The sequence below is a fragment of the Octodon degus genome, unplaced genomic scaffold, assembly GCF_000260255.1.
Source record: "Octodon degus isolate 3935 unplaced genomic scaffold, OctDeg1.0 scaffold00160, whole genome shotgun sequence".
Classification (NCBI taxonomy): Eukaryota; Metazoa; Chordata; class Mammalia; order Rodentia; family Octodontidae; genus Octodon; species Octodon degus.
Window position 1 is genome coordinate 5635384 of NW_004524736.1, and position 11795 is coordinate 5647178.

Here is an 11795-nt window from a genome sequence, read left to right on the forward strand (position 1 = left end):
TGACTTTAATAACAGGGAGGGCATGGTAATACTAAGAGGCACCCTAAGGGATCTCCTGCACCCACTCCACATATATTCTTCCTTTCCTCCATTGGGGCATAGCAGTCCAATTTCCCTTTGACAATCTGGGTCAATAACCCCTGACAACACTATCACTCCTTTTTTTGCTTGTTTCCTCACTAGAAGTCTGAACTGTGTAGCAAGACCCTGTATCAATAAAAATAAATTGAAAAAAGAGGCATGAGGAGACGAGAATGACCAGGAGGAATTCTTAGCTTCCAATTGTATGGAACCCTTGTGCTTCCTGCTACAAACCTTCCTTCCTCTGGAACTAAGACTTCTAGGCCAACAGAGCATTTGGTCTTGGAACAGGAAGCAGAAATTTTGCTAGTGGGGTCCAGGGGGAATGGTAAGTGGTACCATTCCCACTTCCACACCTTGATTCCTGGACCTACGAATCTTTGCGATGGAAATACAAGACCCACAGTGGATACTGCTTCAAAGCATACACAAGTTTTTTGTTTTCTTTCTTTCATGTATTTAGTACAGGGTCTCACTACACAGACTGGACTCATAGGATCCTCCTCTTTTCAGCCTCCCAAGCGCTGGGATTACAGGTGGGCACCACCACGCCCAGTCTCAATCACTGTCTCAGTGTGCCCAGGGGCAGTGCCAGCACTGCAAGCCAGGGATCTAACCCTTCTTTCTTTCTTTCTTGAGACATGTTTGGCTCTACTGTCCAGGCTGACCTCGAACTCACACTATGAGTATTAATCCTATCTCAGCCTCCCGAATGCTGGGATTACAGGCAAGCATCACCACACCAGGCATATATGGCTTTTTGAAGAACCTTGCCCCATCCCTACAAGTTATTGCCACCTAGCTGGTTCTGTGTGTCTTCAGAAGGTCATTCCACTTTTCTATCAACCCAGATGCTTCTGGATGGTGAGGAACATGGTAAGACCAATGAAGTTCATTAGCATGAGGCCATTGCCTCAGTTCTTCAACCCTAAAATGTGTTCCTTGGTGAGAGGCAATACTGTGTGGAATGCCATGAGGATGGATAAAGAAAGCACTCTGTGAGTCCATGGATGGTAGTTTTGGCAGAAGCATTACATGCAGGGCATGCAAATCCATATCCAGAACAAGTTTCTATGCCAGTGAGGACAAAGCTCTGTCCTTTTCATGGTGGAAGTGGTCCAGCAGAATCAACCCACAGTCAGGCCACAGGCTGATCTCTCCAGGAAATGGTGTCATATTGAAGACTCAGTGTTGGCCTCTGCTGCTGGTGTGCTGGGCATTCAGCAGTGGCTTGGTGAGTGGGAGTCCATGTTGCTGGGCACACACACATCCTCCATCCCTGCCACCAGGGCTACTACTAGTTTCATCCAGCCCGTAAGCCCAGAATAGTTTTTACATTTTAAATGGTTGGGGGAATCGAGAGAGAAAAATGTTTTATGGCCAATGCCAATTCTATAAAACTCAAATTTGTTTCTATAATAATTTTATTGGACCATAGCCATGCTCATTTGTTTACACACAGTCAGCATCTTAGTCGTTGCAAAATAGGAAGAAAAGCCCTTAAGTCTGAAGTATTTGCTCTCTGTCCCTTTCTGAAGTTCACAATAATTCCTGCCTACTCTGCCCAGCTGGTCTTACTGCAGGCTGAGACCCTCACCCTGGTGAGACCCTATGGTGAGCGCAGATTACCTACAAAGAGCTTTGCATTTTTCCTGTATCTTCCTTTTTTACTGGGGAAAGGGCTCCAGGTGGACTGCAGTGAAGTGCAGCTGCACTTAATAAGAGGAGGGAGGAAGGGAAGAAGGAAGGGAGAGAGGGAAGGGAAGACTACCAGAGTAAAAGGGAGGAAACAGGAATTTTTAAGTGTGATTTCTAAGAATGATAGTGATAGAATATTCTAAATTTGGACATTCTAAGAATGTATGCTTCAATTCTGGTAACTTTTTTTTGGAGAACAGCACAGTTAGCTTGCCTATTCATAGAGAAGACAGGAATGTGTATTCACAAATAGCTAAAATTAACTAGTGCTATTCTGAAGTGAGGTGGAATAGTTATCTAAATTTAACAATTCCTTCCAGTTTATGTAGGAAGGTTTATTTGTGGAAGAAACACATTTATCTTAAGTCCTAACTGTTAAGCATTTCGAACTCAAGGCCTTGTCAGGGCCTTGCACATGCCAAGCAAGTCAGTGCTCTTCACTGAACCATACCTCCAAGCCCTAAATGGTTTTTTGTTGTTGTTTTTTTTGTACCAGGGCTCAAACTCAGGACCTTGTGCTTTCCAGGCAGCTGCTTTTGCCTCTGAGCTATTTCCCCAGAAGACGATGATTCTTGAGTGACCTGGAATTTAAGATACATGCACGTACACAGAGCCTGGTGGCTCAGGCCACTGTAACACTTTGGGAGGCTGAGGCAGGAGCATCACAAGTTTAAGCCCACCCTGGGCGAGTTAGCAAGATGTTGTCTCAAAAATAAAAAATGGGCTTAGTATGAAAACCCTGAGTACTACCCCCAATATTAAAATTTAAAAAAGAAAAAGGTGCATGGCATATTTGGTGAGGGAAGCTGTAAACCTGGCCCTGGCCTGGGACAAAGTCATACTAATCAAATCTATCCTCAGCAGACCCTCACCTCTTGCAGGGGGCCACGCTGAAACCTTCCCCCATGCAACAGTCCATCTGGTCCAAGAATAGTCCCCCCACTGTGACTTTCTTAATCACAGGGGCATTTTACATCCTATCGGTCCCCAGCAAAGCAAGCTTGCATTTTTTCCCCCTGCGGTACCAGGGATTGAACTCAGGATGCTGCACTTGCCAGACAGGCGCTTATGCCAATGAGCTATATCCCCAGCCCCAAGCTTGCATTTTTTAAGGCAAGGTGTACTGAAAGACTTTAAATCAACAAACCACTTTCCCTTTCATTTTACCATGTCACCTTCACAGGAAGCCAAAACTAAAAAAAAAGCTGCCACAAATCACACAACTGATAAGGAATGAGGCCAAGACTTGAATGTTCAAGTTAGTCCAGTGCACCTTCCGGGATAATCTAGTGGTTAATAGCATAGCTGGGGCTCAGATTCTGCCAGAGAGGTCACCCTCTGACCTCATGTGCAAGTCAGCACAGAGCAGAAACTTCCACTCTGGCTACAGTGACGTGATAACGCCGTGACATAGTCAAGGCAAACTGCCTCATGGAGGCTGTCCCTTAATATCACCTGCTGTGTGCAGTGCTGCAAGATTGAAGTTTAGCCTGGCGTGGTGGTGCATGTCTGGCAGGAGGATCACTGAGAGTTGGAGACCAGCTGGGGCTACATAGGAAGACCTTGTCTCAAATAAATAAATAAATAAATAAATAAATAAATAAATAAAATGAAGATGCTTTTTTTTTTTTGTGTGTGTGTGTGTGGAACCGGGGATTGAACTCAGGCCCTTATACTTGCCACGGAAGTGCTTATTCCAGTGAGCCATCTCTCCAGCCCCTAAGAAGATACTTAGATGAAAGTCTGATCTAACACAATGAGGACCTCACGGGATGGATTCATACAAGTGAATTCCCAAAGGATACTGAGGCCTGGGTGACAGAAGTCACCCTTCCCAATTCTGCCTAGCTCTCTCTGCTGCCATGCATGAGCAGCTTTCATCCACCAGGACCTTTCATCATGCTCTTCTCCTGTCAACTATGCACTGAAAACCTGGGCCAAAATAAGCCTCTCCTCCTTCAATTACAGGTGTCAGGGACTGTGTCTCAGGTGACAAAGACACATGTGGTGGCTGGGGTCAGGGTGAACAAGGAACACCGTGCACATCCAAGAGACAAGGGGCAAGGGATGTGAGGGGAAATGTCATGGGCGGAGTGTGCCCCCTAGAGTTCGGGTGTTGGAAGCTTAGTGCCCAGTGTGGCCAGATTAAGAGGCGGTAGGACCTTAAGGATGTGGGGCCTCACAGGAGTTGATTCAGTCACTGAACATAAAGCCATCCAGCATTAGGTTCTCACCCGAGGCCTTTCTGTCTCCAAAAATGTGAACAAAATAAACCTGCTTTCTTTATAAAGAACCCAGCCTCAGGCATCTCACTATAGCAACAAAAACTACTGCAGGACAGTAGCATCATTAACTTAGGCTCAAAGGTCAATGAGAAGTCCTTGGGGCTGGTAGAATAAATTGAATTGTGAAGATTATTCCACTTCTTAAAAAGAAAAAAGAAAATTGCTGCATTTTGGGGCTGGGGAGATAGCTCAGTAGATTAAGCACTTGCCTGGCAAGTGCAAGAGCTTGAGTTTAATCCCTGGTTCTGCCAAAAAAGAAAAAAATAAAATAAAATAAAATTGCTGAATTTCTATCACTACTGTGGTAGCATACAATGATGAGCCTAAAGGAAGTTTGTGGAAGAGAAGTAAAAGACACTGTACCTAACTACGTGGAGGTAAGAAGTGCCATGCCAGAGGCCTAGGTCAGGTTTAATGGGCACAGAATGTTGCTAGTGATTAACGAGTTCCCAGACAGTACGGTCTGCCTGGGCTTGAAGAGGGAGCAGGCTTCAGATGGGCAGGGAGGAGGGGGCATTCTGGGTAGAGGGTACATGAGCAAGGCTGGGGATGTGACTGCACAGAGAACCCCAAGACAGAGGAGTGCGCAGGGCCAGCAAGGATAAAATCAGAAAAGCAGACTAACGCAGGACTATGAAGAGCCTAAATGCCATCCGGGAGAGTTCTTACCTTTGTAGGAAAGTCATGGACCGCTTTTGAAAATGGGTGAGACACTATTAAATCTGTGCTTTGGGACAGAGCTCAAAAGCCCAAGGTGCAGCAGGGGTAGCCAGTGGACCCCTGCAATAAGTTGAAAAAGTGACGGTACCAACCGGAACAGGGTGGTGGTCCAGAGGAGAGGGAAATGGGACTGCGTAAGGAGATGGGTGCCGCGCTAAGGGTGCGAGTCTGCGCGGTTAGAGAGGGGTGGAAGGAGGTTAGGAGGCGGCTCCGACAGGAGCCTGCGAGAGGAGAAAGGGAGGAGTCAAAGATGAGCAGTCCACAGCTTGGGTACCAACCCAGCCACGGATGCCATTGTCCAAAAGAGAGAAAGATGCACATTTGCTATCAGAAGTGTTTTAGATGGAGTAGGCTGAGATTCCTAAGAGTTGGACTTTTAGAATCAATTTGTTGTCTCTTAATTATTATTATTTTTTTTTAAATTTGGTACAGGGTCTCGCTATGCAACTCAAACTCGTAATGATCCTCCTGTCTCAATCCTCCCCAGCCCTAGGATTACAGGCAGGTCCTTGCACTTGCCAGGCAGGTGCTTAAACCGCCCAGCTATCTCCCCAGCCCATGCCTTTTATGGCTTGTAGAAGTACCCACAAAGCCTCCTGTGTGCTCCTTGTCTTCCTGCTCTCAGCTTCTACATTCCCTCCTCAGAGCCTTCTCCAGATCTCCAGGAGCTACCCTGGGGCTAGGGTGTGGCTCAGTGGCCTAGCGCTACCCTAGCAAGTCCTGAGTTCCATATCCAGCTCCCCCAAAACTAAGATGAAACGAGCAGGCAGGTACATCAACGTAAAGCACCCACTGCACCCCACCGCAGAGCATTTGTCACTTAACTGTCGCCACTCTGTTTCGCCCCACCCCCAACCTCTTCAGCCCTTAAGAACAAGGGTTCTGTCTTAACTCAGGTCTCACTCCAGGACCTAGAAGGGCGTCAAACCCAGGACAGACACTTCCTATCTGCTTGTTGAATAGAAACGAATGAAAAAAGTGAAAAAGGAATGAGGAGCCTCTCCCCAGCCTGGGGACGGCGGAGAGGATAAACTCGCAATGCTGGAGGCAGAATCGTCTCTACTGTACCTATCCTTGGTCCACCCCCCCACCCTCCACCCCCTGGTTGCGGACACCTTTCCCTCACCTCCCTGAGCTTGCACCCGCCCTGTACAAACATTTCCCACAAGGTATTCTCGCGTGGACCCTCAAAAATTCCTATTCCCGTTTCCCAAAAGCGCTCTGGCTTGGTGGAGTCCGCGTCGGACGCACAGTGCACGGCTGGCCCCGCCCCCCGTTGGCTTGGCAACGGTGAGCGACAGGTGTGCGCAGGCGCCGTTGGTGTGCTGGGAGGCGGCGTCGGGGCGCGCGCTTTGGTACGGCGGGGATCGCGGGACTTGTCGGCTTGGTTCCCCGATCGCCCCATCAGGTCAGCGGCTGATCCCCCGCTGCGGCCGGGGTCGGGAGCCGAGGCCACACGCACCCGCGCGGGGGACGCAGGCGGCCATGGTAATCCTTGCCCGCCCGGCGGGGAGGCTCCCAGGCGGACGCCTGCTCGCGTCCTGGCCCCGAGGGTGGGCGGTCCGACCGAGGCCCAGGACCCGGCGGGGAGCGGGACCCGGGTCGCCGCGGCTACCCAGCGGCTCGGCGGCGGCAGGGCCGGCTGAAACCCCTCCGTGACTCCGTGGAACGTCGTTCGCACCCAGAAGGTGCGCCAGTGTGGGGCAAGGAAGGAAGCCAGTCCCCGGTGTGGTAGCCCAGGGCTCAGTACCCGACCTCCGCGAGTGTCCTGGCGCTTGGCTGCACCTGCCGCGGGCCTGGGGGAGTCTGCAGACTCCAAAGAGAAAGTAGCCGGGCGTGGTGGTGCACGCCTGTAAACCGAAGCACTCTGGGAGTCTGAGGCGGGAGGACTAAAAGTTCCAGCTCCTTGGACAGCTTACTGCCTGCTGTCATAAACAGTCCTGTTTCTTATCCCTCATGCAGACACTTGCGACCTCCTTCCCCTTTTCAGTCTCTTCTGTTTTATCCCCCATATTATCGTCCCCGCTTAATAAACCAAAGACGCATCCTGCAGTAGACCCACGTTCTTCTAAAAGCTTCCTGCACCCGGTGCATCTGAAGCTATTGCTTTGATTTGAGATGTGGGGGGTCTTGCTGTGTAGTTCAGACTGGCCTTGAACTCACTATCTAACCTAGGCTGGCCGTGGACTCGCAGTGATTCTTTTGCCTCAGGCTCTCTAGTGCTGAGTTCCTAAGTGTGCATCACCAGGCCCGGCTTGCTCTTCCCTTCAAGACCCAGCTCACGAGTCCCTCCTGCTTTCTCTTGCTCCTTAAGTGCCAGTAATCCTTTGCCCTTCAACTTAAGGTGCTTTGCCTGGACAGCCATGCTCCCTGCCCCATTACATTGTGGTGTAAAAACACCTTTGTTCAGTCTCTGTGATCCTTCCAGTTCCTCAGTGTAGAAGTCCCAATTTTGATTTCAGTGGAGAGTTTTTCTAGGGTTACCTTACGTGGTTGGTACTGCTGATTTCTTTCAGGGGCCACAGAAAGGAGCAGAATGGTTTACAAAGCCCTTAAGTCAATAGCTTTCCTCAGCTCCTTTGATAGAGTTCCAGGGTGGTAGTTAACAGTCTGCAGGCCTTGCCTACCTTTCCCAACTAGCTCTTCCCAGTGGTCCCTGGTTCCCTGTAGGCTGGCCACACAGACCCTGTTTGCTTTCTTGGTTCATCTTTGCATTTTCTCTGCAACTTCAGAGCCTTTGTGAGGCTCTTAACATGCCCTACCTAGGAGTTGTCCACCTTTCTGTCCAGTCTTCAGAGACCCTTCCTTGCTGTCCCTGCCCATCCTGTGCTGTCATAATGCCGTTTACTCCTTAGCTCCTCCTTCCCAGCACAGTTGGTGAGTAAATGGCATTTGTGATTAGGTGGCTGGCACCTTTTCTCCCTCAGTGGACTGCAAGCATCATGATCAAGTACCTCAGATCTGCTTTACTCTGCATCTAATCAGGGCCTGGTACACTGTACATCCTTGTTAAATACTTTAAAAGGAAGCATCTTGTAATCAATCCAGAAAAGCAGAAATCCATGTTTGTTTTCTAAAGCCTTTCCCACCATTGCATGAGTTGCAGTTTATTTATTCAGCAAATATTTATTTATCTCTACCATGTGCCAGATTTTGGTCTAGGCCAGAGAATTCAGTTAAGTGTAGACAAAAACTCTGTCTAGAAAAAGAGACAATAAACAATTACTATTAAGTAGTGAAAAGTGCTTAAGGTACGGAAACAAAGTAATACATACTGCAGGGAGCAAGAATTTGTTGGGAGGTTTTCAGATGGGGAAATGATTGCTTGGATAGTCCTAGTTTATGTTCATTTGTGTTTGTGAATGTGTCCTTGTTTAGACAGTAAACTACATGGTTACCCTAATTATAGACAAAATAGTCACTGTATCAGGTTTTTCTAAAGAAGCCAGGTGGGAGAGAAAAATAGGAATTACTTACGTACTATGTGCAGCGTCTGCACTGGGAAAACATTGGTAAGACTGGAAACTAGAAACGAGGCCAGGCAGTGGGAACCAAACGGAGGACCTTCCTTACACTTAGCAAGGTTGAAATTGGGAGCTGTATTCTGAGTTCCAGAACAGCCAAAAGCAACCAAAAGAATGGAAGGGCCCAGAAACCATAAATTCACTCTGCCCCCCTCTGATAGTTTATTCAGATTTGTAAAGTATATTTGTTGTTTTGGGGGTTTTTTTGGTGGAACTGGGGATTGAACTCAGGCCCTTGCACATGCCAGGCAAGTGCTTATTCTACTGAGCTATCTCCCCAGCCCCTATAAAGTATATTTGATATGTAATAAATTATATTTGCTTAAAATAACTATATAAGTTTTGCATATGTCTCCATTCATTAAGCTACAACTGCTATTAAGGTAATAAATTTGGCTGGGTTTTGTGGTACACACCTGTAACCCCAGTTCCCTGGGAAGCTGAAGCAGGAGGATTGCAAGCTCCACCCAAGCCTGGGCAGTGTAGGGATTTATGAAGGCCCTCTCTCAAATTAAAAAAAAAAAAGGAAATATAGCTCAGTGGAAAGGCCCTGGTTTCCATCCTTCATGCCCCCCACAACAAAGATCATAAACATCCATCACCCTGAAAGTCTCCTGTGCTTCTTGGTAGTCAGCCCCTTATCTTGTCCCTCCTAAGCACCTACTAATCTGCTGCTTTCTGACTCTACTTTTTTACTTCTAGGATTTTACAGAGTTTGATGTAAATATTTTGGGGTGTGATTTCTGTTACCTGTGTAATTTTTTTTTTTTTTTTTTTTTTTTTTTTTTGCTAAGAAAAAAGGATTTTTTTTTTTTAATGTCTGAGACAGGATTTCACTATGTAGTGCAGGCTTCCCTTGAACTTATGGCAATTGTCCTGCCTCAGCATCCCAAGTGCTGGAATTACAGATCTGTCCTGACACTCCAAGCTATGCATAATTATTATTATTATTTTTTTTAATGTGGAACCGGGGATTGAACTCAGGCCCTTGCGCTTGCCAGGGAAGCACTTATTCCACTGAGCCATCTCCCCGGTCCCCTTTTTTTTTTTTTTTTTTTAATGCATAATTATTTTGATGGTGAGCTTATATACTTGTTTTTCATGGATTGTGATACTTGATTTTGATAATTTGGTGTTACACCCAAGAAATCTTGGCCTACCTGAAAGACCACAAAAGTCTTCTATATTTTCTTCCAGCCTGGACCATATAGTGAGTTCAAAGTTTTATGCCTTTTGATTTATATCTAGGTCTATGATCCATTCTGAGGTAATTTTTAAAATATGGTACAAGTATTGATTTAGGGGGTTTTTTTTGTTGTTGTTGAAAATGGTTATTCATTAATGCAGCTCCATATGTTAAAAAGACTAACCTTAAGGGCCGGCCAAATAGCTCAGCAGATTAAAGTGCCTGCAAACAGGCACAAGGGCCAGGGGTTTGATTCCCGGGCCTGCCCTGCCGGCCCCGCCCCAGGGGCACACTGAGAGGCAATTGAAACCGGGCATGGTGGCACATGCCTGTAATCCCAGCTCTTGGGAGGCTGTAAACAGGCGGCTCACTAAGAGTCCGATCTAGTAGTAAGACCCTGAACACCATGTAGACCCTTCCCTAAAGTACAAAAAAAGAAAAAAAAGAAAGAAAAAAGATTATTCTTGCTTCACTGAGTTACTTTACACTTTTGAAAATCAGTTGTTCATGTCTGGACTTTTTATTCTGTTCCATTAATCTATTTATTTCTCTTGATACCACTACTATACCATCTTGATTCTACAGCTTTATAGTAACCCTTTAAATAAGGTAGTGTTAATGTTCCAACTTTGTCTCTCTTCAAAGTCCTTTCCATTTTTCTATGAATTTTAGAAACTTTTACAAATACCAGAACTTTGAATAAAAATGTCTTTATGTCTTCATATTTCCATATAAATTTTAGAAGCAGTTTGCCAATTTCTACAAAAAGATGAGAACTTGGAATAAAAATGTTAAACATTTATGTGAATTTTAGTTCTGAAACCAATTTAGATACACACACACACACACACACACACACACACACAAAATGCATGCAATTATTTCAAGCAGATCTAGTTGGCATGCAAGAAAATGTAACTTCAGGGCATGTTGTACATACCTATAATCCTAGCACTCAGGAGGCTGAGGCAGGAGGATTGCCACAAGTTAAAGACCAGCCTGGACCATATAGTGAGTCCAAGGCCAGCTTGAGCTACATAGCTAAACCCTTTTCTCAAAAACAAAAAAATCAGGGGCCGGGAACATAGTGTGGTCTACAAACCTTGACAGCTTCCATTCTATGTGACCTTTTTGTTGTTGCCGTTTAGATTTTTTTCCTTTTAGAACTTTTTTTCTTAAATCCAATTAATGAAATGTGAGAAATCATGACCAACTTACAGCAGATAACCCTATCCCCATTTATGTTTGTCTTGACAGCCGGATAAAGGGAAGAAAGGCAAAGGCTCAGGCAAGTCCCATGGAAAGAAGCAGAAGAAGCCTGAAGTGGACATCCTGAGCCCCGCGGCCATGCTGAACCTGTACTACATCGCGCACAACGCAGCCGACTGCCTCCTGCTGCGTGGCTTCCGCTGGCCCGGAGCACCCAAGGGGAAAAAGGGCAAGAACAAGACCTAAGGAAAGAGAGGCGGAGATAGAAACGGAGCACAACCATAGGCGAATGGACCTCACCAAACACATTTGAAGTGCATGCGTAGTGTGCTTTTCCATGGTATATTAGGATTTAAAAATGCATTTTACTTCCTCAGTTAGCCCAGGTGTAACTAAGGGGAGGTTTTTCAAAAGTTAAGGGAAACAAGTCCTGAGTAATGCCTACACAGTGTGGTAGAATTTCTAGTACTTTTAAAAACTATCATTGTAATTCTGTGTCAGAATTAAACCTTGCTTTGGAAAGGCAGTGCCAGTTTGCATGAGTTGTTTTCTTTTGCAAGAAGGGACTCGTTATTAGGGAAGGCGCAGCACATGCTCAGGTTTTATTTATGAACTCCCTTGTTAGGCACTGTTTTTGTTTTTGTTTTTGTTTTTCAAACCCTGGGCTGAACTCCAGGCTTTGTGCATGCTTCCTTTTTATTTATTTATTTTTTCTTTATAAAAATAAAATGTTTTGAGACAAGATCTTGCTAGGTAGTCCAGGTTGGTCTTGAACTCACAGCAGTCCTCCTGCCTCAACCACCCAAGCGCTGGGATTACAAGCATGTAGCACCATGCCCGGCTGGAATTTTCTTTTAGCTCTTTGGTTAGACTTAGCTACAGACCCTGGTAAAGACTTAAGAGTGTCGCCAGTGCAGTGAGCTTCCTGGACACATAAGTGGTGACTAAAAGAACCTGTGTGGTGGTACATCCCTGTATTCCCAGCAAGTAGGAAGCTGGGGCAGGTGGATTGATGTGAGTTCAAAGCCAATCTGGGCTACATAGTGAGCGCAAGGCCAGCCTGTACCAAGGCTATCTCAAAAAGCCAAAGTA

At 46.2% G+C, this 11795-nt stretch overlaps 1 protein-coding gene across 1 annotated transcript; it reads left to right on the forward strand.

Moving 5' to 3' along the window:
- The first annotated feature begins 6148 nt into the window (after positions 1–6148).
- Smkr1 (small lysine rich protein 1) lies at positions 6149–11230 on the forward strand. The gene is made up of 2 exons (XM_023702869.1): positions 6149–6272; positions 10752–11230. Exons 1-2 carry the CDS (start codon positions 6270–6272, stop codon positions 10947–10949), a joined length of 201 nt encoding a protein of 66 aa, XP_023558637.1. The 5' UTR covers positions 6149–6269; the 3' UTR covers positions 10950–11230.
- The last annotated feature ends 565 nt before the right edge of the window (positions 11231–11795 follow it).